The 19,401-nt window shown below is 39.8% G+C and overlaps 1 protein-coding gene across 4 annotated transcripts in view; it reads right to left on the bottom strand.

Annotated features, from left to right (window-relative positions):
* The window catches only part of Tmem255a (transmembrane protein 255A), a 69,924-nt gene that overhangs the window by 16,163 nt on the left and 34,360 nt on the right, over nt 1-19,401 (bottom strand). Inside the window, exons 4-8 of one of the 4 annotated variants that reach the window (XM_013018102.1) lie at nt 18,494-18,583; nt 13,540-13,608; nt 12,085-12,156; nt 11,592-11,680; nt 3,000-3,162 (exon numbers count right to left, since the gene is read on the bottom strand). In XM_013018102.1, coding sequence (XP_012873556.1) covers nt 3,000-3,162; nt 11,592-11,680; nt 12,085-12,156; nt 13,540-13,608; nt 18,494-18,583 — 483 coding nt within the window. The remainder of the gene's footprint in view (nt 1-2,999; nt 3,163-11,591; nt 11,681-12,084; nt 12,157-13,539; nt 13,609-18,493; nt 18,584-19,401) is intronic. The other 3 variants (XM_013018103.1, XM_013018104.1, XM_013018105.1) reach the window with 3 other exon arrangements.

Raw genomic sequence — 19,401 nt, 5'->3', positions numbered from 1 at the left:
TTTTTTCTTTTTGCTTATGTGGTGCTGAGGAATCGAACCCAGGGCCTCATGCATGCAAGGCAAGCGCTCTACCACTGAGCCACCTTCCCAGCCCTATCTCATGACTTTTTATGTCATGTTATTAGAAGAGTTCTTTGTAGTTGTCCCTCCTTGGTGGTTTCATCTTATACTCCTACTAATGTCATCTCATGAATCAAGTATCTTTTCTGACCACTACCATCTCCTCCTCCTCCCCTTCCTCCCCTCCTCTTCCTTCCCTCTTCTTCCTCCCCTCCTCTTCCTCTCCTCTTCTTCCTCCTCTCCTCCTCCTCCCTTCCTCCTCCTTCTCCTCTTCATCCTCCTTCTCTTCCTCCTCCTCCTTCTTCTTAAGTACTTGTACAAAGGAGTTACAATTCCATAAGTCAGACTGTGAGTATAATGCTTTTTGATATCATTCCTATTTTTGTTCCTGATCTTTTCTTTTGTCTTTTATTTTCCCCTCTGTTCCTTGAGAAACTTCCCAGGTTGCCATTTAATAATATTTGGTACTTCCCTCATCCTCTGATCTACTGGTGAAAGAAGCTTTCAATGGTTAAAAACAACTCACTTGTAATTTATTTTAATCAAAACAACCAAACAAAGTAGGTAATGTTTGTTACACTTATAGAACCAGTTAGGGACAGCAAGGATGTAGTAGAAAGAGCAAGGGCTTCTGGCATCTGATAGATCTGATCTGGGCTCCAGTCCCAGTTCTGGTATTTAGCTCTGAGCAAATCACTTGACCCTTCTTGGCCTATTTCCTTATCTATTCAATGAGGATGGTAATAACTATGTCACAAGATACTAATAGTGAAGAGAAAAAGAAGTAAATATGCAAAAGGATGTTATTAACAGGCTGATATTGCACTTCTCCAGACAGAACATCAATAAACTCTTTATTCCTTTGTACATCAAAGGTAATTGAAACTAAGAATCCAGAGACAAATCTATACATCTGAGGTTAACTGATTTTTCACAAGCTGTCTAAGACCTAAAATGGGGAAAGAATAGTCTCTTGAACAGCTGTACTGGACAATTGGGTATCCATATGAAAAAAATGAATGAAATTGGACCCCTACTTCACACCAAAAATTAAATCAAAATGGAGCAAAGACCTAAAGGTAGCAACTGAAAATATAAAACTCTTAGAAAAAAAGGGGAAAATCTTCATGGCCTTGGATTTGGCAGTAGGTTTTAAGATACAACATCAGAAGCATGTGCAGCAACAACAAAGACAGATTAACTAGATCTCATTGAAAGTAAAAACATTCAGCATCAAGGGACATTATCAGCAAAGTTACAATATAGCCTATAGAATAGGAGAAAGTATTTACAAATCATGTATCTGATAAGGGTCTAGTATCCACAATACACAAAGAACTCTTACAAGTCAACAACAAAAAGACAAACATAAAAAAATGGGCAAATAGATTCATAGTGGTGCATGGCCCAGTAATCCCAGTATGTTGGCATGCTGAAGCAGTAAGACCATGAGTTTCAAAGCAGCTTGGGCTACATAGTAAAAATCTTAAGTAGGCATTGATCCAAAGAAGGCATACAAAGTGCCCACAAGGACATGAAAGATGTCTGACATCATCCATTAGGGAAAGGCAAATCAAAACCATGGTGAGATACTATTTTTTACCCACAAGAATACCTACATTTTTTCTGTTCATACTTTTAAAATTTTCGTTAAGTAGTCATGCAAAGGAGTTGCCATTTGACAAAGCAGTTTATGAATACAATATATCTTGATGAATGTCATCCTTTTTTGACAGTCTAGGATCAAATTACAAACTACCTTTCAAGTTCCTGTTGCTTCCAGACCCCAAAATGGGTCAGAAACAATGAAGAGCCTAAAATCTGCCTCATTTCTGGGGTCAAAAGAGCATACGTGGAACATTCCTTTAAATGAGTGGTAATCAACCCCGGCTGAAGGTTAGAATCACTTGTGGATTTTTTTAAATCATTTATGCCTGGGTTTTGGTTTAGACTAACTAAATCAGAATCTCTGAGAAGCCCTGATATGTGGACTTTTATGCGGTTTGGGGGCGGGGAAGGTACATAAATCAAGTGATTCTAATATGAAACAGGATTGATAACCATAGCTTCATGGAGATCAAGGTTTATCTACTTAGCAACTAAGAACAGAGAAATTCTATACATGCAAAGGAATAGAGGCATCTATCATTACAGAGGGATCAAGTATTGGATACTGAGTGCTGGTGTGCATTTGTAGACACATACATGTGCACACACGCAACACACACAAATAGGGGAAAGATTTGAAAGAGATGAACAAGAGTATGGATAAGTTCAGATTGAAATTGAGCTTGAAGACAAGAGCAGCCAGCCTAGGGCTGGTTCTTTAAATGGAAAAAAAGCCTAGTTGCTTTTAACAAAGAAACTCCAGGATGGCATTCCTAGGAAGGGGGAAGTTAGCTTTATTTTGTCTATAGCTATAAACCTTTCTTCTTTCCCAAAAACTGTTAAGGGAAAAACTATCTAAGCAGGTTTCCACTAAAAGTGTCCAGGAGAGGGTATGATAGACTGTCTATATAACCATAATGAAGAAGGGAACTGAAAACATGCTTCCCTCCTCCCATCCTACCCACAAAATGTGCCTCAAGAACAAAGGCAACTTATATGAACAAGATATCTTTCCAGGTTGATTATGTTACCTAGCTCCTTTAGCTTGAAGGAAGTTATGTCTTTAAAGCAAATACTTCTGATTCCTCCCTTCAAAATATGGGTCTCCACTGCATCAAACTGTCTACCCTTGTCTTCTACCTCCAATAGCAGCTGCTGTGCGGGCTGATGACATTACTGGCTCCTTCACCTTGAAAGCAGCTATGTCCTTAAAGTAAATGTTTCTGATTCTTCCCTTCAAAATATGGGTCTCCATTACTTCAAACTGCCTACCCTTTGCCCCTACCTCCAGTAGGGGTTACTGTGAAATGGAAAGTCATTTCCTTCCTTACCATATCCTTAAAGCCTCCCAGAACAGCTGCAGTGATGATACCCAGGAACAGGCCGACAATGTTGAGGATGGTGGCAGACCAGAGCAGATGGTAAAGGTGGATAATATCCTGGCAGCTGCTGACATCAATGTATTCATAGTACCCACCGGTGATCTCCACCCTGCTGCAATGGGAGGAACAAAGATTATCAGTTCCCTGGCATCTGCCTTCCCTCAGAAATTTGGCTACCATATAGTTCACCAGGTGGGGAACTGCTATAGGGGACATCATAGCCATGCACTTGGAGAGCAAAATACGATAACAAATCAAAGTTTGATTACTGTTTATCTAAAAAAACAAGAGAAACTACTTGTCAGAGAAACTCTGGGATCTATCATTAGCATTATTCCTAGATAGAACTTCTATGATACTTTTTATCTACCAGGCATAGTGCTAAGTATTTTACAGACCAGAATATCACTTTCTTGGAGAGGCTACCCTGACCACCCAGTCCAATTGCTTTCAATCACATTACTAGCTGTAGACCAAATTGTATCTCGTCAAATTCATATGTGGAAGAAAGATTTAACCCTTAATGAGATTGTAAAGTTGACTCTCCATATGCACAGTTTCTGCATGTGTTCTACCAACCATGGATTGAAATATTTCTTTTTCTTTTCTTTGTTGGTCATGGGGCTTGAACTCTGGGCCTGGGCACTGTCCCTCAGCTCTTCAGCTCACGGTGAGTGCTCTGCCACTTGAGCCACAGCGCCACTTCTGGTTTTCTGGTGGTTAATTGGAGATAAGAGTCTCATGGACTTTCCTGCCCTGGCTGGCTTTCAACTGCAATCCTCAGATCTCAGCCTCCTGAGTAGCTAGGATTACAGGTGTGAGCCACGGGCAACTTGGATTGAAAATATTTTAACAAGTGAGTTGGCACTTGTTCTTGTACAGACTTTTTCGCATCCCTATTCTCTACACAAAGCAGTTTAACAGCTATTTACATAGTGTTTACATTGGATTAGGTGTTATAAGTTATCTGTAGATAATTTAAAGAATACAAGAGGCTATATGTAGGTTGTATAGAAATATTATGCTATTTTATATAAAAGATTGAGCATCTGTGTACTTTAGAATCAGCAGGACACTGAGGGCTAGAACCAATCCTCCTTGTATACAGAGAGACAACTGAACCAACTGTATTTGTAAATAGGGATTTTAGAAGATAATTAAGTTTAAATACTGACTTCAGGATGAGATTTTTCATCTGATGGAATTGACAGTTTTATAAGAGGATGAAGTCTAGAGAACTCCCACCAGAAGCTGACTCTGCTGATAACCTGATCTCGGAATTCCCAGACTCTGTAATTATGAGAAAATAAAATTCTGTTGTTAAAACCATGTTGTCTATGACATTTTTTATGGCAGCCTGAGAATACTAACACACTACCCTACTCTATTCCTCTGGAGCCATATCACTAGCTTAGTGATGTGTTTCTTCTTTATTGCTTGCCCTTCCAACTTGAATATGGTCTCCATGGGGGAAAAGGATTGCTACATTTAGTTCAGTGCAGTGGCAAACACATATTTAATGCTACATAAATACCATTTGAATTCATTAAATGAAAAATTTCTATCCTCTTAGATGTTGCAAAGCAGTTAACTTGGCTACTGGAATTGATAATGAATCTGAAACATGGTAATTTTTAACCTTGCACTCATAATTAAACATTCCAGAATCAGGATAATTACATGTCACTTGCCTGTTATAGGAACACTAACACAAAAAAATATCAAAGGTTGTCAGGTATAGTGGCACAAACTTGTAATCCCAGCACTTTGCAATCTGAGGCAGGAGTGTCAATGAGTTTGAGTAGCTTGGGCTACATAGGGAGACTCTCTCAAAAAAATTGGAGTAATCTCTACTGAACCAATGAGGGATTATACATACAAGAAGAGATTTTTAAACTTTACAAATTAATTTGAGGATTTTTTAAAAGTCAGTTTCTCAGGAATTTTAACCAGCATTACAATCATCAGATTATTTTTTCTGCTGGCATGAGGTATTGTGCTATTGATGTGTGCCTCTAAGGGTCCCACTGTGTGTATTTATGTATATGTGCATATGTCTTGGAAGAAAAGATAGTTAAACATGCAGAACCCAGCCCCAGTCCTACTGGATATGAAAGATTCTCTGGTGCTAGGATTCAGGAGTCTGTGGTAGTAAGCCTATCAATATAGGGGACCCAGTTTTCAATCATAAACTTCCATAGTGGAATTTTGAGGGTGCTACATTTAATTAAAGTTTGAATTTGACTTCAGTATTTTTAAGATTATGGGAAGGTGGCTCAGTGGCAGAGCTCTTGCCTTGCATGCCTGAGGCCCTGGGTTCGATTCCCCAGCACCACATAAGCAAAAAGAAAAAAAAAGCCGGAAGTGGTGCTGTGGCTCAAGTGGTAGAGTGCTAGCCTTGAGCTGAAGAGCTGAAGGACAGCCCCCAGGCCCAGAGTTCAGGCTCCACGACCGGACCCAAAAAAAAAAGATTATGTCTTAAATGTCTGTTGGTAAGCAAACTCTGAGTGTCTCTTGTGAGTTGGCACTATAGCCTTGAAGACAAGGATGGAAGAGTGGACAGATTACTGATTGCCCCACAAGGCACAGCTCTGCAGGGACCATCTCCTGAAAATGGCAGGCCTGTACACCGGTTGCATTTGGGATTGGAAGAGTACAATAGTGGCTTAGCAGTCAGCTTCTGATGTCCTTCAAATTCTCTTTGCTTACCTCCCAAATTATTTAAGTGTCTTCCATAGTGAACTTGGCAGTGAACTGCATTGAAATCCTCACTCTTGTTATTTTTTGTTTTTGCTGCCTGATCTTAACCAGCTTTCTCAGACTATCTGAGTCTAGGAGATTTAATGATAACACACATGAAAGCCATACTGTAGCACATATTATGAACACCCACAAAAACACATAGCAATATTTTGTCCCTTCCAAGAGCCACCTTTGGCAATGCATTTCAAAACTTTGAATTCCATGAGAAAAGCATTCATTCTTTAGAAGAACCAGCTTCAACACAGACATAGATGAATAGTTCAAGTATTCAGTAAATAGGGGCTGGAGATGTGATGCAGTGGAAGAGCTCTTGCCTAAGATGTGCAAATCTCTTGGTTCCATCCCTAGCAATGCAAAAAAAATTCAATAACTTTAGAAAAGGTATGTTTAGTTTCAATTTGAGTGATTCAATCCCTATTTAAAATTTTAAACTGAACCATGAGGCAAAAGCAAATTAATGTTTAGATACAGTTCCTATTTTAGACAATTAATGTGGTTTGTTTCTGTTTGAAATTCATGGTTTCATTTGGTCTAGTCTCTGGACAGTTTCCTCTGAAACTGCATCTTCCCACTGCCTCCATCCGAAGGCCGTTAAGCTTGTAAAACCACACTGCTGCCTGATTACTATTCCTAAAACATTTTTATTTAAACTATGCCATTCATTTAATCAGAACATTTCTATAGCTGTCCATTATCTTTAGAGGAAAATGTCCAAATTCCCACTGGCCACAATCCAGCTCCAAATAGTCTATACTCCAGCTATCCTGGAGTCCTAAGAAGCCCCAAGCTAACTCTAATGGGATTTATTTTGAATGTTTGCTCAGATTTCTCCTCTTCCATAGAAAGTAGTGCTCTCTGTTCTCTGCATGTCCTAATCTTTTCCACCATTCTAAGTTTATTTAAGTACTCTGGTGCCCACATAGTAGCTTATCTCCTGGACTCCCACAGCTTCAGACTGTCTATTCCTTTTAGTTTGCCGCACTGCATGTCAATCATTCACTTATTCCTTTAATTCAATATGTGCTACAACTGAGTCCAAGGCCACCATGATGTCTATCAAAACTGTAAGCTCTTGAAGGCAAGGGTCATCTATCACATTTCTTTGTGGTTCCCTTACTTCCTAGCACAGTGGTAGAAATGTTAAAGATCATGATTAAGTACTTAGTGAGTAAGTAACTGAGTGCAAACAGTTGCATTGATCATGAGATTGATTACCTAATATAAGTATGTACCCCTTGTTCTCCACATTCTTGTAAACTTAAGGAGACAGCCTCTCTGTATTTCAGTTGCCACTTATAATAAGAGACAGCAGCAGATCTTGGATAAAGTAGGAGGGCATCCTTGTAGAGGTCAGGGACCTGGGACCATTTGGTAATTCTTGGCAGATAGACAGTTCTCTCTCTCTCTCTCTCTCTCTCTCTCTCTCTCTCTCTCTCTCTCTCTCCTATCTCTTTCCTTTCTCTTTCCTCTTCTCTCTCTCTGTCACTATCTCCTCTCTAGTTCTCTCCCCTTCCCTTTCTTTCCTTTTCCTTTCCTTTCCCTTTCTCCTTTACTTCTCCCTTCCCTTCTCCCCCGGATCTCTGCTTATACACTACATTTTTCAGTTCGGTTCCAACAATCTTACTGAAAAATTGAGTTTCTTCAGGGAAAACTGTCTTCTGGCTCAAATTCTTTTAGAGCAGCCCCTGACACATAGTAGGAGATATATAAAAATTGTCAAAGGAAGCAATGAAGGCAAATAAACTTTTTTCATTTTGTTACCAGCTGAGGCAGTTCACAAACCACTCCATCTCCTTTAGGTTATATATTGAAAACCAGTGATATTGACTTGACCTCTCCAAAGTCAAGTGAGCAAATGAAAGCCAAAAGTACTTTAAAAGGCAGCCAGTGAAGAGCTGTGTCCTAGAGAAAGCCACCTTCCTTCACAAGGCTAAATGGAATAAGCTATGTTTGGTACTAAAACCTCACTACCCATGACATCAAAGAAGGTCTGTGGGTTCAAGGGGACAGTAAAATCTCTGTTTCTGTAGCACCGTAAAAATGACTGCCTGATGTTTTGTTCCCATTTTTTTTCTTGGCCTCCTTTCCAGGAAATAAACCAGAGGACCTGGCAATTGATTAAAAATAAGCTTTGCATGAAGAAAACAAACCTTCATTTGGCAAAATTAAAGTCTCCAAGCCTCAGAATGTTGGTTGCTTAGCTATATTTATGTCCCAAGTTTAGGTGTCATTGGCTCTGGCTGGAAGAAGTCCCAGGTCTAGGAAAATGTTTTCCTTCGATTGTGAGACTGTTCCATGGCCTGTCTCATGGCCTGAGTTTATGACCTGATGTAAAGCTAAGCAAGTCCTTTTCTACTGGCTCTGCCCTTGGAATCTGGGCACCACAGATTACTGAAAGATGCCTGGCACTGAATGCAGATACAAAATATGTGAAAGCCATTTCTAGACTTGAAGATCTTTAGGGGCCATGTTCCCAGGACCCCTGTCAGTTATCTAATGCAGTATTTTCTTTTTCTCATAAAAGAAACAAATTCTCCCCTGGACTGCCACAGTCCTTTCAACAAATGTCACTCACTTTTCATCAGCTCTTTACTCATGGCTAGCCCTGTGATAGAGTACATACATAAGATTATGTCATTCTCCCTGCTCTTTGAGTCCTCATAGTTTAGCACAGTCCCTCATTTCTTTATTAAAAACAATAGTGGTAGCTGGGTTATGGTGGCTCACACCTGTAATCCTACCTACTCAGAAGGCTCAGATCTGAAGACAGTGTTTAAAAGATGACACTGGCGGGCTGGGAAGGTGGCTCAGTGGTAGAGCGCTTGCCTTGCATGCCTGAGGCCCTGGGTTCGATTCCTCAGCACCACATAAGCAAAAAGAAAAAAGCCGGAAGTGGCACTGTGGCTCAAGTGGTAGAGCGCTAGCCTTGAGCTGAAGAGCTGAGGTACAGCGCCCAGGCCCAGAGTTCAGGCCCCACGACTGGACCCCCCCCACAAAAAACCAAAAAACAAAAGATGGCACTGGCATGAAAGATTGTGAGACTTTTCTCTCCAATTAACCACAAAAATTGGAGTTGTGGCTCAAGTGGTAGAGCACTAACCTTGAGCAAAAAAAAGCTCAGGGACAGAACCCAGGCTCATAGTTCAATCCCTAGGATCAGCAACATTTTTTTTAAGTGATAAAACTTGCTTTAAGAAAGTAAGTCAGATATCATGAAATTCAGATTGATAAATAGTATTTAAGACTTCTCACTTTAAAGAAAAGAAAATAATTACCCAAAGGCTCTGCTAAATCCCATCCTTTTTCAGAAACACATCCACAACAGAGAAAAAGAGTGTCTGTAAGGGATCACTTCACCTCCCTCTTTGGGCCTCCTCTCAACTCCAGATCTCAGGCCTAGTTCCAGGAAGTTTCTAGTCCCTACCCCAGGAGGCTGGGAAACAGGGAAATTAAAGCTGGAGAGAAGCAATAGACAAGCGTAGCAATGAGAATGGAGGAAGCTGGCAAGGAAATAGAGAAGAAAGAGAGAAGATAAAAAGAGAGGGAAGGATGGAGCAGAAGCGTGGATTAAGGAGAATCAAGAGGAAAGATAGCAAAATAACCTCAATTCCCCTAGAATATGTTTCATGTTCCTTTGATCAGTTTTTGAAAAAATGGTCTCAGGAAGTGTAATTATAACCAGCTCTCAATCATAGCTGCTAAGGAGAGAAGTCATTTACAAGTGTTAGTTATTATTACAACATGAATAATTGAACCTTCCATATAATCTCTAAACCTCATTTGCATCTTTAAATTTTTCTTTCTCCACTATCAACTCTTTGAAGGAAATGAAAGTCCTGTTAGTAAAGAAGGGAAAAGGCTGAAGAGGCTCCTCTCTGTTTCCAGCCAGCCAAGTCTTAACCAGACACCAGAGAAACAGGCCCGTAAATACCAAAAGCTGGGAATGTGTGTGAAGAGGAGGTTGCGTAAGTCTGGAGCCTCTAGATCTGGCTCCATCCAGTCCCCACCCCCACCAGTTCCTCCTTTACTCCCACCCTTGGCCCCAGCTCTCTTGCACTGAGTCTGAAAAACAATTGTTCCTGGGCAGGAGCTAGCTGAAAACACCTGACATGATGGAGGAGACGGTTTTTTCCTCTCCACATTGCTATTAGATTCTACCTTGTCTGTTTCTCTTAAAATATGATGTGCTTTCTATTGTTCCCAAACCAATTTAATCTAGGCTCCATTCTCTGTAGCCTGTGCTATTGCAGTGGCCTCCTAGATACCCACAGTCTCTACCATTTAAGTCTATCTTCCAAGCTGTATCCTTCAATAGTTTCCAGTTGTCTATTTATGCTAAATCAAAGCCATTCCTAGGGTCAACTGATTTTCTAATATCTGACCTCTGGTTTACAGCTCTGTTCTCACCTTCTACACACTTTCTGTTACTCCTCCACCCCTTACCTCCTGACAAGTATCAAGAATATGTCTTTTCTACCTCTACCACATTTAGGTTTGTCTCTTAACTTCTTTTTTTATATATTTTTTGGGGGGAGTCCGGTCGTGGGTCCTGAACTCTGGGCCTGAGAGCTGTCCCTCAGCTCTTCAGCTCAAGGCTAGTGCTCTACCACTTGAGCCACAGTGCCACTTCTGGCTTTTTTCTTTTTGCTTATGTGGTGCTGAGGAATCGAACCCAGGGCCTCATGCATGCAAGGCAAGCGCTCTACGACTGAGCTACTTTCCCAGCCCATCTCTTAACTTCTTAATTAGCCTTTATGTGTCAGTTCCTACACTGCATCCTCTTCAACACTACTACCATCTTCTGTAAACTGCCCTTCATTTATTTACACCACCCAGGTCATCAGGATATCCACACAATCCTCACTACATCTATCACACGAAACTGATATCAGTTGGTCATATGTCTGTCTTCTATACTAATCTTTTGAGTATGACAGTGGAAATTCTATATTCCTAGTACCTAAATATGTTTTGAAAGAAATAATAAATGATATTTTGTCTGTTGGAGAGCAGAGAACCAGATGGTTATAGCAGAAGTAGTATCAGCCCCATCCATGCCTCAGGGCTTTTGCATGCAACACTGTAGCTTTACCAGGTATGTAGGTGGATTGTCTCTCATGACATTCAGATTTCTATACAAATCTTACCTTCTCAAAGAAACATTTCCTGGCTGCTCTATCTAACACAGCACACAACACACACACACACACACACACACACACACACACACACACACACCTCTACTTCATGAAGATCTATCTTCTCCTGTTTCATTTTTCTTCAGTATTCTATCACCACCTAGCATTGTATTATGTTTTTTGTGTTAATTGACTCTGCCCTATTAGGACAAAAGCTCCATGAAGTAAGAACTTCTATTTTATTTGCTTCTGATTCTCCAGCGTGTAGTACAGTGCAAGACACTGAGGTGCTCAATAACTGTTGAATGTTGAATAATCTTATATAAATGCTCAGTTCAATTCCTAATTCTAATTTTCCACTTTTGTATGACTTTCAGCTAGATATATTTCTGCTGAGCCTTACTTGGCCATCTGTAAAATTAAAATATCTCTACCTACCTAACAGGCAAAAATTAAATGAGTTCGAGTATGTTAAAGCACTTAACACAGTATCTGGTATGGAAAAGGCAGGAAATATAACTGAAATCTATGGACAGACCAACACCATCTACTCACTTCTGCGGTCCCTATCACTGACGCTTTTCCACCCTTGGCTCTTGTCATATCCAGTGTGGATATGTACCTGGGGCTTCATACTTACTTTCCACAGTTGTAGAGGTCACAGCAGAAGCAAGTATTACCCCGGATGCGAGGTGTGCAGAATCCACGGCTGAGATGAGGGCAATTCACCTGAGGGTAAAGTACAGCAAGAACATGAGCTAACATCCAATAGAAGGAAGGACCCTTTGAAAATGTGAGTTAGTGACTGATGGAGACAATAAGGATGGCTGTGACATGATTACGCCTATACATGAGAGGGAGGAGACTGAGCAGGGAAGTGGTAAAATGTATGCATAAAGCAAATCATTGTGTAGCTCGGCTTGCATTCAGCCTTAGCCATAACCCTTAGTACCCCAACCCTGAAAGATGGAGATGGAGAGGAGGAAGGCCAGGCAGAAGGACAGATGGAAGAACAAATGGACAGTAGAGAATGAGGACAGAATGTGAGAGGAAACCAGGACACAGATAGAAAGAAAATTGGGTAGAGAAGAAGACAGAGGGGCCATCACATGCACTCTGAAGTACAATAGTACCTCTCTAGCTGCCTGGGTAAGGTTCCTCATAACCCTCGCAGAAGGAGAATTTTTGGTTGAGGAACTTATGACCTTACACAGGAAAAATAGGGTTAGGGGGACCAGGGTTACAATCAAACCTATGGAAGTCATTATCCGTATTTTCACAATCACCAGGTTAACACAACAAAATCATTACAATGAAAACAAGATAATATATATGACAGTTTATATACTTTGAGTTTGCAAACATTTTTTAAAAAATTAACAAACACTTATTTCCATTTACAATCGCTTGTTTGCAAGAAAACTTCCAGGTTCCCTCCCCTATCTGTACACAATAAAGTGATTGTAAATTTGTTTTGCCTTTGTTATAGAGAACAGTCACAGTAAATAGACCCTTTTTATTCTATATTGGCTCCTTCATCCGAATGTTTACTGCCTTTGTGATAAATGTCAGCAATACACATTTCTATTCCTCCTTTCTAACCCAAGAAGAGTTAGAAAAAATGGTGACTTTGTAGTTGGTAACATAAATGACTAAAGCAAAATATAAATATTTGTGAGGATGCCTGGGCAGCAGGATTATCACTCTACCTGACTCTAGAGGTACCATTTAAGTCATTTTGTGTAAAATGGCTTCCCCTGAAACTGAACCATGAAGCGACCATTTTGCTTCCACCTTGCCTTTCTTTCCAATAACATGTTTATTCTTTTTCTGACTGTTCTAGAAGGTGACTGACTTTCAGTTTAAGGTTAAAAGAGTACCAAATTATCATATCTTCTGGAAACACAGAGTTTCATGCAAAGAAATTTTTGGGTTAGGGAGACATTATGATTTACTGAAAAGAAAGATTTCCAAAAATGTTGCAACTGCCCATTGCCTCTAGTTTTATGAGACCCCATGGAACACAAGAAGAGATAAGTGATGTGTAGGGAAGGAAAGAGATCTTATGTACCTTCTTACAGATTATTAGGTTAGCCTCTTGTGGGGGACATGAAACTGGGCAGACTGAAAATTTAGGCCAAAGCCATAAAGTAGACCAGGTTGCTCAGCCCTTATTTGGCTTCTAGGCTTTTCCCATGTGTTGGACTCAGGCTCTGCTTCTTTAGACTAGACCTAATACCTTGGTGGGGCTCCCACCTTCTCCCAGCCAAGCACTAAGTCCAGGCAACTGAATCATCTACAAGATGGGGGAGGAGTAAGCCCTGTAGACACTTTTTCATCTACACTAAGAGGCTGCTGGTTAGCTGCACAGGGGATCCTCTGGTTAAAAAAAAAAAAAGAAATCTGATTAGGCCTCATGAGATTCCAATCTCTGACTTCACTAACATTGTTTTCTGACTCATGGGACAAATCAGCTAGACATTCAGCAGTAAACTCCACACCAAGTAAAAGGACGAAAAGAAAAGTTTCATGTAAAATAAGAGAGTCTTCTGGGAGGTAAAGATAAATAGTCTCATTCTCTGGCTTACCTCCTCAGCTTCTCTCTGGGATGTCTTGGGGACATAGTGGCACCGGTTAGCATACAGAGGTTTCAGATCCTGGAAAAAGAAATGCCAAACCCAGTTTTATCTTTGAAAAAGAAAGCAGTTTGGTAATAAAATATTTAAATACACACACACACACACACACACACACACACACACACACACTAGCAGGTAGGCTGAGTTATTTCTGAAATTTGCTCATCTAAGGAACCTGAGAATATAAGGATAAGACAAAAATGTTCTAGTAATTGTTTCCTATTGGACTACTTAGTTAATAAAAATTTAGGAAATCAACGGAGAAAGAAGTTACTTGAAATTTTGTTTCTGCTTTTTTTTTTTTACTTTTGGCCTTTTCTACTTGCAAATAATCCCCAATTAGTAAGATTCCAAACTCAAGGTTGTTGTAACAATACACTTCCAAATGGAGAGAGAACACCTTCAATGGTGAAGTCTCATTACCTACGGGGGACTAGACAAGGACTGCTGACTTGTATACTATTGTCATTTCCACAGATTCCACAGAAGGAATTGTTCAGGAGGTGATAAGAGATCACTCAGCAAGGGATGCAAGCTTCATCTTGGAGGCTTACCAACTTAGGTGGGAAGAGCTGGAAAGAGAAACTGCTTTATGTTGAATGTCTATACTAGGCCCTCTTAAGGAATGTTGATAACGATTATTTAATTTTATTTTCATGCTGATCACAAATGGTAGGTTACTGTTATATACCTCTGGAAGCGAAAGAAACTATGATTCAGCAAAGTAAAGTGACTTTCCCAGATAATTAATGGCCAAAGGTAGGAAAGGGAAAGGAAGGAAATATGAGACAAGAAAGAGAAGAAACAAGACAAACATATAGGGATGTGGTAGAAAGTAGGTCTTGGGAGAAGTTCAGATTCATTCAAGCCAAAGAAACATGACAAGATGATGTTAAAGGATGTTGTTAACAGATCGGCTAGCACTTACCACTCAAGCTATGCTGGGGTAGAAATGTACCTTTCATTTAAGGTAGCCAACAGATATTGCCAGTGATTAATAAAACTCTAAAACTTCTTGGGTATCAGCGAGGACTGCCAGATAGCTTAGAACAAGTACAGTGTAAGTAGAAACATTTTCTTAAAGTTTTGTCCAGCCTTATCCAAAGTTTCTGAATCAATGTTGTAGTACAACTATTAACTTCTGGTTGTACAGAGGGCCTATATTCAGGGGCATGTAAATGATCATAACAGGAACATTTCTAGTAAGTAGAATTAAGATTTTTTTCCATTGCCTTTCACTGAAGCCACTGATCAAAAAATGTTAGGAGTGTTGGAAATGCAAATCAAAACTATAATGAGATGCTGCCTCATACCCAGGTTAGATAATAAGAGTTGGTGAACATGTTGATAGATCAGAATCCTTATATACTGCTGGTGACAATGCAAAGCAGCCACTTTGGAATCTGGCTGTTCATCAACCAAGTAAACATGGTTATATTACCTGTCAATTCTAGATCTCAATAGAAAATGGAAGGGAAATGAACATGAAAATATATTTCCATGCAAAATTTGTCCATAAATGTTTTATAGCACTATGGTCATAATAGCCAAAAAGATGGACACAACCTAAATGCCCACCAACAGGTAAACAGGCAAATAAAATTTAGTATATCTAGACAATGGAACATTAATAGGCCGAAAAAGTAATATAGTACTAATCTATGCTTCATTATGGATGAATATTGAAAATATCACACTAAAGAAGCCAATATGTATGAAATATCTAGAATATGGATATGTATAGAAAAAGAATGCATATTAGTGGTCACTTAGGGCTAGTGAGGATGCAGACAAGGATGCAACAGGTAAAAGGTGCAGTCTCTTTCTTTTTTTGAGGGGGGGGATCCGGTCGGGGGGCCTGACCTCTGGGCCTGGGTGCTGTCCCTCAGCTCTTCAGCTCAAGGCTAGTGCTCTACCACTTGACCACAGCGCCACTTCCAGCTTTTTTCTTTTTGCTTATGTGATGCTGAGGAATCAAACCCAGGGCCTCAGGCATGCAAGGCAAGCGCTCTACCACTGAGCCACCTTCCCAGCCCCTGCAGTTTCTTTTTGAGATGATAAAAAAAAATCTCCTCAAATCAACTGATGATTGCCTATAACTGAGTACAGTAAAAATCACTCTTTAGATGGGTGAGTTGTACAGAATATAAACTATATCTCAATGAAGTTATTAAAAAACATCAGGAGCAGGAGGAGAGAAAAGGAAGCCATTTTAGCTCACAATGCCATCAAAATCTACTTCAGGTTTCTTAGCCACTAGGCCTATGTTGCCATGGAGACTGCCTCAGAGTGAATACCACTTGTCAAATGAGGATGATAATGCCTGCCCTACATATCTCACAGGATTGCCATGGGCTTCAAATAAGATAATAGATGTGAAGAAACACAAAAATGCTAAACGGATGACACAAACATAAGGAATTAGTGTTATTAAGATGGGTCTTATTCTTCTGTCACCTTGCACTAATATTGACTCAAAATGGACCAAAGATTTCAACATCAGGCATGAAACATTGAAACTACTACAGAAAAGAATAGCAGGAACAGAACATACATATTGGCAAACAGGAACTTTCTGAATAGAGTTCCAGGGGCTCAGCAAAATGGAGAGATAATAAAAAAATGGGTTTACATCAAACTAAAAAGTTTCTGCACAGTTAAGGACATAGTTACTAAGATAAAAAAGGCAGCTTAGAGAATGGGAGAAGATCTTTACCAAGTATATATCTGACAAGAACCTAATATCTAGAATATACAAGAAGCTCAAGAAACAAACCCTCCAGATATCAATAACTCAATAAATGGGCAAAAGAAATACATAGAGACGTCACAGAAGAAAAAGCAAGAATGGCCGATGAACATGAGCAATGAACATGAAGAAATGTTGAAGATCCCTGGCCATAGAAGAAATGCAAATCAAAGCAATATTGAGATTCCATCTCACCCCATTAAGACTGGCCATCATCAAGAATATGAACAAGAAATTCTGACAGAGATACACAGGGTAGGGTGGGGGAAGGAACCCTATTACACTCTTGGTGGGAATGTAAACTAGTGCAACTACTCTGGAAGGTGATTTGGAGATTCCTTAAAAACCTAAACACAGAACTTTTATATGATCCAGCCATACCACACTTGGGCATATACCCAGAACATAACAAGCCAGGATATGGTAAAGACACCTACACATCCATATTCACTGTTGCACTACTCACAATAACCAATTTGTGGAAACAGCCCAGATGCCTTACAGCAGATGAATGGAGTAAGAAAATGTGGTACATATACACAGTGGGATATTAGTCATTCATTAGAAAGAATAATATATGCAGAGAAATAGACGGACCAAGAAAAAATTATGTTAAGTGAAGTAAGTCAGGCTCAAATAGATAAACAGTGCATGTTTTCCACCCATATGTGGAAGTTATATCTAAAATGGAAACACATGGCAACAAATACACACAATCAAAATGACTAAAGGATAGTAGTATGCTTAGAGAAGGAAGTCAAGGGTGTAATTCCTTTGAACCATTAATAAACAAAATGAATACCAGGAAGTTGGAACATGTTCAAGGGGGAGCCAATGAGAGATGGGGTACATGAATGGAGGGATGAAGGAATGATCAATAAATACAGTCATTACATTCAATATAAATTATGTCAAATTTGAACTTCATACCTTGAGGGCAGGGATGGGAAGGGGAAAAGGGGAGAACAATGGAAGGGGTGACATTGATCAAGTGTCCTCATAACCTGACTTCTAGGATTGAACCCCCCTTGTAAAACTACTTAATAAAAATAAATAAATATATTTAATGGAGAAGAATGGGACAGGAATGAAAATATGATGGAAGAGGTGAATTTGCTTAATGTATCCAGTATACTAGTATGAAAATATCACTGTGGAACCTTCTTGTATTACAAATGTGTATCATTTCAAAAATAAAATAAAAATTAAACATTTTAAAGTAGCAAAAAGATGGGTCTTATTGATTCCAAAATAGCATGAATAATATGATTTATGCTACAAAATAGGCATACATGGTGGTAGAAGGGGGAGAATGCAGTCAAGAATTCGTTGTAAATACCACAAAATTAAGAAAAGTAAGGGAATAGGTGGGTGGAAAGGGGATGATAATATTGAAGGGGTGACACTGATTAAGACACTATATTCATGAACTGTTTTAGCACCTACTTTGTACAACTACTTAAAGACAATTTTTTTTCAAATGAGCATACATTTAGGAGATAATAAGAAATGCTATGACAGGTTGGTAGAATTATGTTAAGCATTACTGATAAGATGGGGCCTGCAGTTCATGCCCATAATCCTAGCTACTCAGAAGGCTGAGATCTGAGGATCACTGTTCGAAGCCCGCCCAGGTAGAAAAGTCCCTGTGAGAGTCAGAAAAGTTTGATCATCTGACAAAAGGAGACTCTGTTGTCACTGCTTATTCATGTGGGCTGTTGAAAGGGAAAGCTGCTGAAAGCCACAGAAAATTTGAGTGCTTACAACAAGTCACATGGCTTCCTGCTGTTCTCCCCACTCCAAACTAGTTCCAAGCCATTCCCCTACCCCAACCACTTGTTCCCTTTGTAAATCTTACTCAGGTTTCAATGGCTTATCTCTAGACTTTCCACAACTAGGAAGCTTACCCTGACCTCTGGAGTCCACAGTGAACTACTTGGCACTTGGGGTTTATACTCCTAGTTTGGATTCGGTTGTATAGATGCTTGTGTGTCCACTGATGTTCTCACCCTGACTATCAACACTCCAGGACCCCGGCTTTCCTCTTGTGTAATCTCCTCAAAATACTTAAGACAGTGTTGAGCATCCAGTACACATCCAAAGGTGTTCTGATGGATTGCACATGTACTTTAACCCAGAGCTAATAATACTCACAATGTGTCTGGCAGCAAAGACTCCATCAACTATGGCACAACAAAAAGCTGCAATCACACCAAAGCTGATAAACACGATAGAAGCTACCAGCTGCAAGGAGAAACAAAAGTGATGGTTATTCTTCCACACTTGATGCTTCTTGAGATAGGCAATCCCCAAGAGATTGCCATCTAAAGCAGAACTTTAGCGTATCATTCATCAGGATGTTATTTTTAGTCATGCAGGATTCAGGGAGGGAAAGAAGGGAACACTGAAGCACTTTCTATATTTCCAGAGAACAATAAGAAATTCACTCTCTGAACACCAAATGAAGAGGAATCTTGCTGGTATCCAGCATGCTATCCATAGAGGAATCCGATTGCACAGATCTTTCAAAGCATCATATGACTCAGAAAATCTTGGACCTTTTATATCATATTATCCAACCCTCTATTTTATTTATGTGAAAATGGAGGCACAGTGAAAGGAAATGTTATTCCCAGGGTCTCCATCTAGTCTATGGGAGTGTCTGATCCCACCAACTCCTACTCCAGCATTCTTTGCATTTCCTCACACAACTTATACCACAGCATAGTGGACATTGATGATAAGGGTAATATGAAGGGCCTGTATAACCCCATATGGCCTTCAGCATCATTGAAGAAAGAGAACACTCAACTTGCTAGACTTAAATGTCATAGACAGTTTTTACAAGGATTGAAGTTAGTGAAATGGATCCGTTTTGTAGGGTGTATATGGAAACTTAGAAATAAGAAAAATGGGGGCTGGGAAGGTGGCTTAGTGGTAGAGCACTTGCCTTGCATGCATGAGGCCCTGGGTTTGATTTCTCAGCACCACATAAGCAAAAAGAAAAAAGCCGGAAGTGGTGCTGTGGCTCAAGTGGTAGAGCGCTAGCCTTGAGCTGAAGA

Source organism: Dipodomys ordii, unplaced genomic scaffold (assembly GCF_000151885.1).
Source record: "Dipodomys ordii isolate 6190 unplaced genomic scaffold, Dord_2.0 Scaffold38, whole genome shotgun sequence".
NCBI classification, from domain to species: Eukaryota; Metazoa; Chordata; class Mammalia; order Rodentia; family Heteromyidae; genus Dipodomys; species Dipodomys ordii.
This window is presented reverse-complemented; position numbering and strand designations above follow the sequence as displayed.